General features: G+C 40.6%; 1 protein-coding gene across 1 annotated transcript in view; it reads left to right on the forward strand.

Annotated features, from left to right (window-relative positions):
* The first annotated feature begins 255 nt into the window (after window positions 1-255).
* Window positions 256-15,456, forward strand: part of LOC311016686 (solute carrier family 12 member 5-like) — a 37,450-nt gene continuing 22,249 nt past the window's right edge. The window contains 1 exon segment of the mRNA XM_084014556.1: window positions 256-613. Coding sequence (XP_083870682.1) covers window positions 559-613 — 55 coding nt within the window. The 5' untranslated portion in view covers window positions 256-558.

Consider the following 15,456-nt stretch of genomic DNA (forward strand, 5'->3'; position numbering starts at 1 on the left):
AAAGAGGGATGGATTCGCTGTAATGAAATGGAATCTCATCCTCCATCTGAAAAGAACATCACAAGAGATGCTTAATCTCAGGAGGCAGGACTTTGTCAACTGACGTGCATCCCCACTGTCTCTCAATCCCTCTCCATCCATCCATCTCTCATGATGAGATGGATGATGATGAACGTGCGTGAGAGAGGGAGGGAGGGATGGAGGGATAATACCTCCTGAAAACATGATGACAGTTGTCATTGGGGGTTGATGCACAGAGACCGGGAGCGTGCATGTGGATGAAACCAAGCCTCTCTCAGTCTCTCCATCCTCCTGCTGAAGAGAGGCACATGGCATCACGCAACAGACAAGACATGTAAAAGAGAGGATGAAATATTGCTTCTTCTTTCTGCTGAGCTACCAGAGGCAAGAGAGAAAAAAAAGAGGCAGTGAGACGCAGAGGTGAAGCAGCATCTCGTGGTTGACTCCAGCTCAACCAGCATCCAGCTTCTTCTTTTTTCCTCAAAGTAACAGCATCAGGAGCCGTGCTCAGTGTGCGCTGCCTGAGGAGGACAGCGGATGCTGAACAACATGACGGACTGCGAGGAGGGAGAGGGGGGACCCAACAGCCAGGGTGAGTGACGAAACCTGGCCACGGACCCATGAGACAGTGTGGATGTGGGTGTGTGTGTGTGAGTGTCAGCATGGGTGCTGAATATTCAATCACACACGTGTGAGAAAGTTGGGAAACAAGATTATGTCATTTCCTCTGCCTCATGCGTGAAGAGCTAACAGAGATAGAGATAACGCATTGCCTGCAAAACCGTTCGAAACACGTTTTTCTCGCAGTTTTTAGACTCATATGTCAAGTCAATGTCCCACTTGGCTCAGGCAGTCAAACACATCACTACTTTACCTTCTTCCCTTTTTGATGCCAATAGATGTGGGAGGAACTAGGAATGGGAGAATAAAAAAACATGGCTAATCTGTAGCTAATCATTTATCATTTGCAACAATGTTGTTATGGAGGATTAGAGAAAAACAAAAGGACATTTCGAGAAAATTAATAGAGCCATTAAAGCCGGCACAAGAACAATGCAGTGGCTCGGGATGAGACCATTTTATCACTTAAAAATAAGTGATTAGTAAGTACCATTCACGCCAGTATTAAGCCATTCGGCTGATAGCCCTATCTTGACCAATGTTGACCATCGCTAAAAATGCTTCTGAGGGGGTATTTGGCTGGACGTCATGGTGGAAATGACCCTAGGGTGCATTTGACTCCGAACCATCACTTTAACAAAATATACAGTGAAGTTTTTAAGCCATTTTTTAATTATTTTGGCCAGGATAGTTGTAACGTGAACTTCTTATATCGTCATGCGTTTCATGCAAACGAAAGGTTAGTGCTGTTTTACCTCTACACACTTTTTTGAAGCAGCCTCGCTTGTCTCAGCGTCATCAGGGAATGAGAGGAAACTCAAGAGTAAACGAGGCCTGACATTGACTGGACACAAATCGTATTGTTCCACACATGTTAAGAGAATGGGAACAGTGGATGTGCTCCAGCCAAGCACCCGTCCACTCCATCACAGCCCCCCTGGAGATACGTTGCAGACTTTTCTGACGTTATTTTGTTTTGTTTTCAAAAGATGTGTGGTCAAGTGGATGGATGGAATTTCACATTTTGCTGCTGTAGATTGGTTTCAGATGTGACCCGCTAGAGGTTCATGTGCCTTACTGTGCCATGTCAAACACTTACAGCGCTCTAGAAAAAGGTCTGCAGTGGTCTGAGTGCAGCCCCTGCAGAGCGTCGGGGGAAACTCTTTACTCTCAAACTCTTTCATTCCTCCCTCCATCAAGGACATCTGGCCAGGGGCAATATCTGCCTCTCGTAATGGTGGCTCCGAGTGTTTGTGTGTGTATACACTCAGTGTGCATGCAAATATGTCTTGCATGCCACCTTTCCATTTATATTGCGATCTTTAAGGTGTAGAACAACCCTTTTTAATTTTTTTTTTTACTAAATTCAACTTTAATGTTGCTTTCATTCGTTACTACAGTTGCAATGATTTATGGACAGAAAATTAATTTGCCACTTCTTTGACAATTGGTTGATCGTTTCAGTAATTTTTCAAGCAAACACATTGCGTGAATTTATTTTACCAATTTTTGTGCATTGACAACAGTTCACCTTCCACACACACACACACACAAATTCCTCCTAATATTTTATCTGAATGTACGGAATAAAACTTTTTTTATTTTTCTTGATAAAGAAGTACATTTTTGTTATTTTTGTTGGATGTGTTGTGTGAGGGAGACAGTTAGTTTCAAACCACTTGTTGTGTTGCAGAGATCTTGACTATCTTTGGCTTCTTTGCTGATGTTGGCTATGGCTCGGACATAGAGTGGGTCGTCAACTAATGAGGTTGTGGGTTTGATCCCCGACTCTTCCAGACCACAGGTCGTAGTGTCCTTTGGTAATACGCTGAATCCTAAATTGCTCCCGAAGGCTGTGGGAATTGGTGGATTTTGACATGTAATGTAATGTAATGTTCTTTGCGCTTTGCCGAAAGGGATTTGTTTTGAGAATCTGCGCATGTGCAGCCACGGCTAATGTTTATTTGTAATAGGAAAAACTTCCCTCCCACTGGAGGAGCTTATTCTGTTTTATTGTATTGGCTTGCTCCCTCAAATCAAAAATAACCTGCAGTGGTATTTATCAATCTAGATTAGTTTCACTGTGTGAGTTGCATGGTTTTGGAGATATTGGCCAGAGACATGTCTTCTTTACAATATAATTGGAAGTTCTGGCACTTGGCTTGTGGGGCTCAAAGCGCCAACAACAGCAATGTTTTTTTCCAGAAATCATGACCCGGTTACACAAGACAATCCACAGACTTTGTGAGTGTTTCATGTAGGAACTGATATGAACTAATAGTTCCTAATTAGTGTAAAAGAAAAAAACGTCCCAGAAAATAAGAAATTATCTTGCATCCTTTTTCACCTGGAGAGACTTGCTCAGTAGATTTAATTAGGTTACACGTTAGAGCATTGAGGCGATTCTCATTTTACCTCAGTCAAAGAGGAAAACAACGCTCACGGCTCTTATGTTGTGGCCATAATGAGGTGCTGTCCTTTGAGCTAGGTGTTGGCATTTTTACTATCCGAGTTGGGCTTGTTAGCATGCTAACATTTGCTATTAATTAACATTAAACACAAAGGGATGTTGTTACTTTTGCCAGCGGAATGATCTAAGACATAATTGACATGTGTGGTTGCATGAGGTAGATCACTCCACAACGGAGAGTAACTACTTCTTTGTTAAACCATTACATCACAGGGGGGAATCATGTGGTGGTATTCACGGCTCACTGGAAAGGGATGTGAAATGACCACACAGAACAAGAGGGTACTAATGACTAGAAAAACCATCTCATTACATTCCTGCCTGTTTTAACAGAGCAGGTGAGATGACAGATTTACGAGATCCCTGAAGGCCCCGCGCTCTCCCCTTCCTGGTGAAAACATTGCAGAGTGTCCAAGAATTCCTTTTCTTGTAGTATGTGTGTGGGAACTTCTTCATTATCATTTAAAGGTCCCAGATTATGAAAAACAGGTTTTCTCTGGTCTCTACACCTATAATCTGGTCCTCCCTGAGCTTGTCAACTCCCAGGACGAGGAAAACAAGCGGCTCCTGCATGGTCTCTGCAGCCCACCCACTGGTACAACGGCGCTCCTACAGGCTGTTCAGATCCTGTTGTTACGTAACGGATGGGAGTCATTTGCATAGGCTGAACTCCTCTGCACGATAATAGGAGATATCCAAGAGGGGGCGTTTCACAACACAGCAGGGAGAGCGCAGCCCGACTTACCGGTCATGCCGCAGGGTGATCCGGCTGGTTCTCCGTGAATAAATCCCGGTGCGGGTGAAGCTGGAGACAATCCTCCCTCTGTCTCACACGTTCTGGTGTGTCTTCACTGCTGCCTCCGATTGGACGGAACCCGGGGCCGCGTGTCCGACAGAGCGCCGTGCACGACGGTCCGGGTCTGGTCTCTTGCGTTTCATTTTTAATGACAATGTGCCAGTCCGTGTTAGCTTGTATGTGTGTGCTAACCACTTCACATCGGACTGCTTCAGTAACGAGGGTCAGTACAAAGCTGGCTTTGCCTCGACACTGACCCTCGTAAAAGGATCTGTTCCAACCATACGGGACCAGCAACTTCACCTGAGCCACATAGGTGAGCCATAGAGATGTATCCACCACAAACATTGGCGCATGCTGCCGCTAGCGTAAGCAGCATCCTCTCCGTCTCTCCGAGTAGGCGATGACAGACGGAGCTCATTAGCATTTAAAGGTGCAGGCACAGAAACAGCCTGTTCTCAGGAGAGCTCATTTGAGCAACTTTTAGACAGCTGAAATTCAAGACCACGGATGGGTTTGGGGCAATGCATATCGAATACAGTGTTGTTGGATCTCTGACAGCTGCATGGAATTGATGAAAAACAGCATAATATGGGATCTTTAACCGATTACATTTGAAGACTGACTTGGAAGAATAAAAGCCATACCTTTGCTAAAAATAGCAAATTTATTTAAGTTGTTGTGCAAATGGAGTATGCTCAGAGTCACCAGTTTATTAGGCAAATCTCACGGCCATTAGGGGGCGACACCTCTGGTTGCAAAAAGTAATCAGATTATATGCAAATCTAAGAGAATGACCCTACTTCTAACTTTATTATTTTCTTATCTCAGTTTGATTGTAAACACGAGTTTATGGTCTCAATGATTTCAAGTCTTCTTCAATACAGCATTATGTTCATGCCAGCTCAACTTTAAATTTTTTTCTAAAAGTATAAGAAGTAAAAGAAGTTGTAGTCGTTCCACTCACAATGTTGTATTTATCGTATGTTTATATATTTTTGGAATATTACTGCTGTTTTAGTGCTGCCAAACTGGAGCTCATTTAACTACTATATGTATATGTGTATAAATATGTATATACACACACACACACACACACACACGCACACACACACACACACACAAAATAGTAATTAATAAGACTCGTATCTATAGCTGTAGATAAATGGAGTGGAATAAAAAAAAGTGCAACACAACCTCCAGAGATCTAATGGAGGAAATAAATAAATTAAGTAGATGCAGGCTAAATATAAGAAAGATGTTTTAATACCTTGAGCGAGGCGTCTAATCTTCAACTATCCTAATTAGGATAGAGTGATACATTAATGTCTTTAAAATGGATGAAACAGTAGTCATTCACAGCGGCACTGTAGCCACCAAAATTGCTGCCATATCATCTGGAGCAGCTGGTGCAGGAGATAAACAAAGGTCATGTCAATGTCAAATTTTTGGCGGCGTTTATATAAAAGCATATAATGACACCATGTGTGAGTAATGTTGGGTTAGAAGTGAGGATTTTATTATAATTCTGTACGGATGAAAACAAATACACATGCAGAAGGATGCAAACAGATAATATTAACAGTTAACACTGAGCTCAAATCATATTTGCGGATTTGGACATGCAGACTGTTTTTAGACAAAACAAATCTTTAATAAAATCAATCAAACTAATGTGAGGGTAGTGTTGTCGTCACATGGCACAACTGAATGTTCTTGCATGGTCTCATAATAGTCATGCCACATCTAATACAAAGTAATGATTTATACATAGAAGTGCTATAATCTCATTTATTTAAGATTTTATTTGACAATTTTCGGAAGAAATCATTTTACTTGTTGCCGAAATTTGCCATGAGGTTTGTTTGTTTTAGTGTTTAAGATGGTTGGGATTATGAATTTTAACATTTTTGACACATTGGCAGGTTTGCCAGCGCTGACACTCGTCTCGGTGTCCTTGTCATTTTGGTCACTCAATACGAGATATGGGGGCAGATGTTCTGGAATTTCCCTTTAGGGCTTTTTAGACTAGAGATTAAACCTTGGTTGTAAGTGAGTGCACACACACAGTATACAGTACAAAAGCAGGCGTTCTGAAAAGTTAGGGCAAAGTGAAGTCTGTTCATATAGAAGTCTATGATAAAACATTTACTTTATGGTCTCAATCTCTAATTTCACATCTTCTTAAATACAGCATGATGTTCTTTTCATTTTTGTCTTAGGACCTTAACCCTTTCACAGCATGTTTTCAGTTCATAAAAGTTACTAAACCAGTGGGTGATGTCGCGGTGACTACGTCCACTTCTTACATGGCAAAAAGAAGGCCGCCACAGTAGTGCAATAGTTCGCACTGTGGCCTCACTGTGATAGTTTGGGGATCTGTCCTGGGTGTAATCTGTTCATCTATAACTGCAGCCTGTTAAGGATTGCGGTGGCGCCTGGAGTCGATTCCAGCTGCCGAAGGCAGGGTTCACCCTGGTCAGGTCGCCAGTCTATCACGGTGCTCATACATAAAGCAATTAAGTCATCAATTCCCCTGCATGTCTTGTGGAAGGAAGCCAGAGAACATGCAAACTCCACACAGAAGGCTGCCAAAACACAAATTCAAACCACCGGCTCCCCTTGCTGTGAGGGGATCACAGTGCAAACCACCACATAGTCAGTAATCTGCTGTTCTCCGCTTGGATATAGGATAAGGAGTTACAGATGATGGATGAATGAAAGTGCAAAAATAAATCATCCAAGTCAAGTAATCCATAAAGTTGAACTCTGTTGTCAGTGCAAAAGTTGGCCAAACCCTTTCTGAGCTTTGCTTTGTTGTCGGCAGAAACAAGACGAGCTCCAGCTGTGATGGAGTTTGCAACTTTGCTGTGAACCAGACACATGCAGGCTCCGTCCATCTGCCCACCTTTGGGCAATGTGGCAGCATTACAGGCAAAGCTAATCTGGAATTAAACCTATAACTGCATGACAGTCCAAACTTGAGTCTCTTTTTTATACTTTGGAGACCAACAAACCAGCTATTTCAATACTTTTGGAATTCCATTCAGCTTTCCCCAATCAAGAAGCATTTTCATTTGTTTAGGCACCCCATTTTTTGTTAGCTAAATGCTAACGTATTAGCTGGTATCTGTTTACCATGTTCGCCAACTTTGTTTGAAGTTAACATGGAGGTAAACGCTTTATTTTAATGTATTATTATCAGTTAACTATGCACCTATTAACGATGCCTTTTGAAGTTACCGGATCTAAAGATTTCAAACATTTCATATTAAGGTTACGTCCTTTATTATGCCCGTATTAACAGTTAACTGTGCTTTTCGCAGCTCTCCCCATCTGTAATGAGCACTATATGAGGACAAGGTTGATAAAATGTGAATTACAAGATGAGAAGAAAGTCCCAAAAATATACATCATTTTGAAGTAGCAGAAATGTGTCTTTCTAGAAGGACCTTTATTAGTCCTGAAGGTTTACAATCACTAAAAACTCAATATATACAATAACAATATATATGATAATCTCACAACCCCTCGGATTCATCTCCTGACCCTCAGTGGGGGTCCCGACCTCCGGGTGGGGAATAAATACCGGTCGCTCTAATCGGTACGTGAACGTTATTGAAATGAATCTCTTCCATCAGGATGGTTTTAACTAAATTGCTTTGCTTCCTGTTCTCCCTCTCAGGTGAATGATTAATGGCTGACAGTGGGGGGAATCTACTTAATTCTACTGGAAGGAATACTTCAACAGTTTTGTGGAATATGCTGATGTGTGTGTGAGAGAGAGAGAGAGAGAGAGAGAGAGAGAGAGAGAGAGAGAGAGAGAGAGAGAGAGAGAGAGAGAGAGAGAGAGAGAGAGAGAGGCAGTGCGCAACATTTTGTTATGCTTTGTTTAAATTGAAGCTTAATAGATTTATAATCCATATTCATGGACAGACTTCATTGCCTTTGTACAATCCCTGTATAGTAAGAAGGCATGTATTATAATGAAACAAAGGTTTTGCATACCCTGTAAAAAAAAATGTATTTAGCTGGTTAAATGTTTATTCAAATTTAGATTTTTAAGCCTTCCTGTTTGTAGAGAATTTAGAAAACAAATTGTCTACCTTTGTTTAATCCTCAGACATGTTAATGGTGCTTTTATCGGTGAATTATTTTGAGGCGGTCATGACTAAAAAACTGTGAGGGCTCCTGGCCCGACCAAGTGCTGCAACAACTTGTGGAGCCTTGCCGCTACTCTCGCAATCCTGGTGATGTAATTTTCCTACTTCATCGGCTTCACTACGGCCGGCATAGATACGCTTCTGATGAGAAGGTCAATACCATTCCTCCTGCCCTCCATAACACACCCACAGACCACTGAGATTAACGTAATCTGTTTGCCAGATGTCGTTAGCTCATCCACTGGTGTTTGAATCTGTATCAATTTGTCTGATTGCCCATACGTTAATGCAAAGTGTGCAGCATTGTAATTTCACTGAGAGAGAAGGGTCACAGTAGCTGGATGAGTGATGCGCAGGCAAACCTCCTGCTCCTCCTTATGCAGATGATGATTCATTGTATTTGCCTTAGGATTGTCGCTGAAGGTTAAAGGAAGTCACTTGTTGCTGCAGTATATTATCACATTGGTAGTATTGAGGATAGCAACAGAAGCAACAGCATCGTTGTTATGAATGCTGTAATAAAGAAGCAATGAATGGGCAGCAGTTCACAAAAGCTTAACCTATGAAAATGCTTTTTGTTTTTTGTCTATTTAGACATGAGCAGTCATGTAATTGTGCATAGGGAATTATCTCATCACGGAGGACTGCTGCATTATTTAAAGCTCTCTTCATGCCACACAAAGGCTTTTAATATTGCTGCTTGTCTGTAATTTCACTGATGTGTCCTCAGCTGATTTATAGCTTCAATAAACTGGCTCAGGACCGGAGACGCACTGGACATTTTTCAGCAACAATACTGATACAGGTTTGACGTATCAGAATTACCTCTAACCTAAGTCATGTAAGCTATTGTCATTGTCGACTTCAGATACTGAATGCAACGCACTGAATTTAATCCATAAAGAGCGAGAGAAGAAATCAGTCAGAAGAAATAAAGAATTAGAATTAAGAATATTGTGCCATTTGCACCAATTGATCAAAATGTAATGTGCTTAATGTACGTTAATTTTCAACTTGTATTTTATTTTTTACATTTATATCTGCAGAACACTTTGGAGCCACATGGAGGGGGGGGGGGGGGGGGGGGGTTGAAAGTTTGTGTCATTCCTAACTGTATAGCTATTTATAACATTGAATCTAATATGAAAGGTAAGCATACATTATGTTTGTTTAACTGATGAGATGAAATGAAAAGAATGCGAAAGCCCTTTTATTTTGGTCAATTATAAAATGTTTAAAGTATGTATGTTTTCTAATAGGTACAGCTTGACTTTAAAAAATACAAACCAAAACAAGAGTTCAAAGAAGCTGAGAAAAACCCCAGAGCTGAGGAGAGTTGCAGAGTCGGGTTATGATTGATAATAGCATTAGGTAAAGTTTTTCTGTAAATTAGAGTTATGACATGGAACTATCATGTCTGTCTTGTGCTGTGATCTACTAACTACGTCACTATGTGGTGACATGACGAACTTAGGCTTTGATGACTTTCCTAAGCCCACGATCAATCCACAGAGGTCGATGCTTCGAGATCCAGCAGCAGAACGATTGACCTGGGGAAATAGAAGTGAGAATAGCGATAGAGCGCTCCTCTAATCCTCCAAGCAAGCGAGCACAACATCTCTCCCACCCAGTCATCTTAGATTGCAGATTATTAAAAAAACAGTGTGGTCTAATTCTTTCCCTCCCACAACTCGCTCTCAGCATTCCAGTCACTGCTTTCTCTCTCCAAAAATGTTAAAAACAAAACAGTGACCATGTTGTTGGACTGTTTAAAAACATAATGGTTGGGCTTAAATTAAATAAATAAACTAAATAAAATGTAAGCAGTGCAACATAAGTACTGAAAACACGTAGCTTCAAAATATTTCAACAACATTTTGGGGACACGAACACCGGTCTCCTGTTTGAAAGTCCTGTGTTTGTGTGACCCATCCATTTCTCCGGCATCTAATTATGACACGGATTGGTTTACATTGTCGTTATTTGAAAGCACACTGTGTCTCATACAGATGCTGAAGTGTGCCTTGTGCATCTGTACCAGAAGCCAAGGGGTGTGATGAAATATTGGATTCCCTGGGAATGAGAACAGTCTGGCCACATCTCTAAACAAACCCCCAACAAAAACTATTTCTGTGTCACTGTTGTTTTCTCTTTTGAGGCTATCATCACCAGACAATACACAGTATTACTTTAAAATGCTCTTGCCATTCGTATACCCCCACGAAGAATGGTTGTTATTAGGATTGTCTGGGTGGAAATGCTCACATAGTGATAACCAAATAGTTTTGGTTTCCTAAGCATTTAAAACTCTGCCTTTCAGTTGATATAATAAATAGTTTTGCTTCAGTTAACTTATTAGCTTTCTTGCCAAGAGTTAGACGAAAAGATTGATACCCCTCTGCTTTCTCTGTGCTAAATATGACGCCAACCAGTGCCTCACAAATTGACACGTTTTACCATGTTTGTTCATTTTGACAAAACAATTTCTTGGTCGGGTTCAATTGCCTGGCAACCAGCTGACTACTTCCAGTTACAGGAAGTAACTAAAAAGTCTTTCCTCTTCCATTACCTTTTGACAGAGCTAAACTAAGTTAGTCAACTAACAGTTCAAATATTGTTTGTGTGTGTACATCCATGAGTGAGTAAGTGAGTGAGTGTGCACCTCAGTGTCTGTCCATGGCTAATCTTGTATTCTGCTGCAGCAAATTGCATAATTTGGAAGGCCAGTTACGGCTGCCTGCTTAAGAACAACAACTAATTGCCGTGACTCACACTTTCCTCAAAAAAAAACTTGAATTGCCTGTTTTATATGACAATTGATTGCCTGCTGAGTCCCCGCTCCCTACTCTTAAATCTTGGGTTTGTGGTGGTTGTGTTGCATTGCATCCTCTCACCACATCCAAGCTTCTCTTAGCTTACAAATAAGTTCACATACACAGGAACATGGTGGTCTCATTAGAAGCACAATTATGCAGGAAACCAACTCTCACCACAAACTATATTGAGTGCTAATTGCTTTGGTGAACATATGCGTACGGATTGGAGAGACTGAAGTGTTAAGTGATTTCAGAGGCAACAACATAGTTTTGTTAAAGTTTCACATCTGGAAATGTTGAGGCCAACTTGAATTGTGATCTGTTTTTTTGTTTTGAAGCAAAATGACAAGACGTGTCTGAAAAGAACAATGGAGCACATTAAATGTTGGTGCAAGACAAAACACATGAAGATATATTGGCTAAACACTCTGATGTTGTCTCTTCAGCAAATATTTAAAAAGTCAGGCTCCAGCCTACTTGATGTAATTGCGTGTCAGCATGTTAAAATATTCATATGCTGCATTCCTTTTACCTCGGAAAACGGCGCTGGGAATGACGCCACATCCAAGTGACGACATTCCAGTACAACAAATCTGGAAAATTAATGGAGTTTGTCAGGTTAGCCATTGTAAGCAATATCAGTAAATAACAATGCATTATGGCAGTATTTTATGAGATAAGATCATCCTTTATTAGTGCCATGCAGGGGTAATTTAAGCATACAAACACTGTAGCAACATGTCCACAGATAGATGTTGGACAGTACTGCATGTCCGACTGAGTCTGAGCCTCGAGTACTGAATTTTTGCTTTATCATCTATTTGACTCTAAATGGGACCATATTCACAAAATGAACATCATGCTGCATTGAAGAATATTTGAAACTACATAATCTTTAACCTCACTGCTAGATACCGCCTTCACACTGCAGCCTTAACCTAATATTCTGTCCTCTTTCCTGTTTTAATGACGAGATAAAAGTCGATCCCTTTTGGCAGAAAGCATCACATTTCAGTGTCACCGCTGCTGACTGCAATCTGCCAAAGAGACAGAAACACAGGCAGGCAACAGGCACACAGACAGAGTGTCAGTCAGGAGATAGATTTAAATTAAACAAATTACTTCATGGAATTTGCTTTAATTCCTCATGTAGCCCTGTGGCCCTTATTTTCATTCATTTATATGCAGACATTAAAAAGTTTATGTTGTTAATAACAGTTCATGAAATGCAAATATGTTTAAAATGTGTCAGAGTTATATTATGTTAAAACATTCATTCTATATACAGTTAAAATTCAGAGAAAACAGAAGAGTGGAGTTCTAAAAATCATTCATAGTTGGTTGTCTGCACAAATACCCAAAGACCACGTTTGTTTGTGGGACAGTGAAGCATCTTTTTCATCTCTTTGTGCTGCTGCAATGTTAGCGACAGCAGAAGCGGTTAGTGGCATCCGAACGGGATAGCTGTAACGCTAAAAGTAAAGTAACAACACTCCTAACTTCCAAGAGTGACGGAGAGAGTCGTTCTGTGGTTGATGTGTGTGAACTCTGAGAATTAATTGCTAATCGCTGCTAGCCTTTAGCTTAACGTGGTCATAGACTTTAAAACTGTTAATTCCGCATTGCAGCTAGAAAATGCGCATTTGTTAAATACTGTGGGATTTTCGCCATGAATTAGCCTGTAGCCTAATTACTAAGAGGAATTATGTGATTGATTTGCCGTTAGAGGGAGAGAGTGAGGACCAGGAGAGCCCTGGACCGTTGTAGAGAGATTGTAGCTGCTGTACTTGAACGCGGTTCGCCGCAGCGTGTGGCGCTGAAACAAAGCAACTTGCCATTGCCCTTCCCCCATTCCCCAATCTTCATCTCTGACTGTTGTTGACTTGTGAGTACACTTCTAACCATGCACGTGCTTTTTGTTAAATGCTGGCTAAACCCAGTGAACTGGCCATTTGTATCTGGCCTCAACGCTCACAAGCTTCGACCGGCCCGCAACGTTTTTCTTTTATTTACATTTAATAGCCCGGTGTGAATGTGTGTGTGTGTGAGTGTGGACATTTGAGTTTTCTGATTTTACCTTTTCTCTGTGTTCATCACGGGTCATTTGTCAACCTACCAGAGCATGTCATGAATGAGAGTTTTGAACACTGTTATTAGTGCATACCAACAGTGAGCCAGTTATTTAATTACCAAAAGACAAATTTGTGACTTTGTAATAAATAAGACTGGTTGTTTCAACTTAATCCTGTGTTGTATTTGCAAAGGTGATACTTTCTATATAAATAACTGATATGACAGGTTAATGTGAACTTTTATTTTGAAGGGGAAGTACCAAATTTTGTGTTTACTTTTAACAAGTTATTGGAGGCACCGCCAAGTTATTTTATATCACTAACACAGTTATCACAGGTACATAGCGCCATCTTACGATGAACTCACGCCCAGTCCCATTGTACTATAACACCGTAATTGTTTATCAATAAATATTTACTAGCTACATGGGACTGGGGTTACACTCAGTTACAGCAGGCGAGGTGCAAATGAATGAGCTATGTGTGTGGTTAGTGTGGCTTGTGACGTTTGCTCTGTAGCTGATTGGTGCAGTTCTCTCACATGCAGAAGTTAATTTCTGCGGGCCTCTGTGGCCTCCAGCAGCTGCTGGATAATCCCCTTGAGCCTGCTTCCTATTAAGCTTTTAAAAGCTGGTATAAACTGTCCATTTTGTAATAGCCATGTCACATCAAGGGTACAAATCTATGCCGCCCCGCCTTTCATCTGTATGCAATTGCGCAATGTTGCTGCTGGAGCATCACTATATTTATTTTCAGATTTTGTAAATCTGCAGTGATGTCATCTTTCTGAGCTGATCACTTCTTATCAATAATTCCTCTCAGTCCACCCTGAGGATAAACAAAGTTGTTGACGGAGGGATTTTACATTAGTAGCGAACAAATCATTCAAATCTTCAGAACATTTGCATCACAAACTTATCTGCAAACATTTTATTTTCAGGGAATAAACAGGACAAATACTTTGTCTTTGTCATTTTGTTCTCTGTTTTGGACAGATTACAAACACAAACATCTCCCTCAAACATAACCAATTGGACTTATGATAATTTCATAGAGAAACAGAGCCGAGCTCCATTTAATCACTCAGTATGCACAGAGTCTGATGGTTTACAGTTTGAAATGACAGCTACAGCATGGAAGCTGTAGTTTAACAGCATTTGTGCCCCTACCACTCAAACACTGAATATGCAAAATCGCAAGGGTTAGCACACCAAAATCAACACAACTTGAAGGGTTATTCCTTCTATATGGATGATTAACTTTGGATTCTCTTTGCCTGCCTCACTCTCCACTTTATGAACACCCTCTTTGGTGACCAAAGGTGGCTCCACAGGGTTCTATATTGGGTCCTGTCTTGTTTATCATATTACACCATTCTTACCAATTTCAATGCCCACCTTTATGCACATGACACAGTTCTGTATTACTTTGCTACACTCAGCCACTGAGTGGTAACAAGCCTTTGAGAAATTGCACTTTATAATTTGAAATTACTTAAAGCAAAACTAAATAAACTATATTTAGTTTATTTATAATAACATATACGGTACTCTGAATGGACATAATATTGACAGAACTTCATATATGTACCCGGCTTTGGTTTAATTATACAGTTTGACACAAATTGTGGTCCCTTAAGCTTGATTAACCTGGCTAACAGGGCTATACCAACTAGCATGCTACAACTAACTAACAACTGGTGCGCTTCAGAATTGTGTAAGATTAAGGCTTAATTTATTTACTTGTAAACTGCATACTTGTAAACCCATCCCTTCCTGCATTCACTAACCTCCTGGCTAAAAATAAATGCAATTTTGTGTTTTAGAGGTGCATTTGAAATTAGTTTTAGAGGATGCAATGGAAGAGCAAAAAAAGAGGTCTTCCTGGGGCAATAACTTGCTGTTCTCACAATGAATATGGGTCAGATAGGGTGGCTCATCCTTATCTGAGCCGCACATTAAGGCCATAGTCCACTTAGTAGGTTTGTGTTGTTGCTTCACATTTTCAGCTCAACCGTAACCTGTTACCTCGAATAAACTTTGTTTCTGTTCCCGAGTGGTTTCATGAGCTTCTTCAATTCTGCTTGAAGAATATAAATTAAATTTTTGTCTCTAGTTTCCGTTGCTGTGATGATATTTGTAATTTTAAGCTTTGCATGGCCACTTTCATGAAAGTTTTTTGAATATTCTCAGGTTTCGGAAAACATTTTACAGCTGAATACAGATTAGTGGTTCTCTTCAGTTGCAGGAATTTATCTATGTAGGTCACTTTCGACACATTAATCCCCTGGTCAATGATTCTTCTGTGCTGTGTAAATCCAAGGGAAACTGTTAGCTGTTGTGCTTTGATTTCATCAGACATGCATTGTATTTCACAGGGCTCACATAGTCTACAGGTCGTCCCAAAATGTCACAGATAGATAGATAGATGCACACGTGTCCTTATGCCACTTATGAGCTCAAAGAGAGGCAGAAATCCTCGGGCAGAGAGAGCACTT

Source organism: Eutrigla gurnardus (genome assembly GCF_963514095.1).
Source record: "Eutrigla gurnardus genome assembly, chromosome: 8".
Lineage (NCBI taxonomy): Eukaryota > Metazoa > Chordata > Actinopteri > Perciformes > Triglidae > Eutrigla > Eutrigla gurnardus.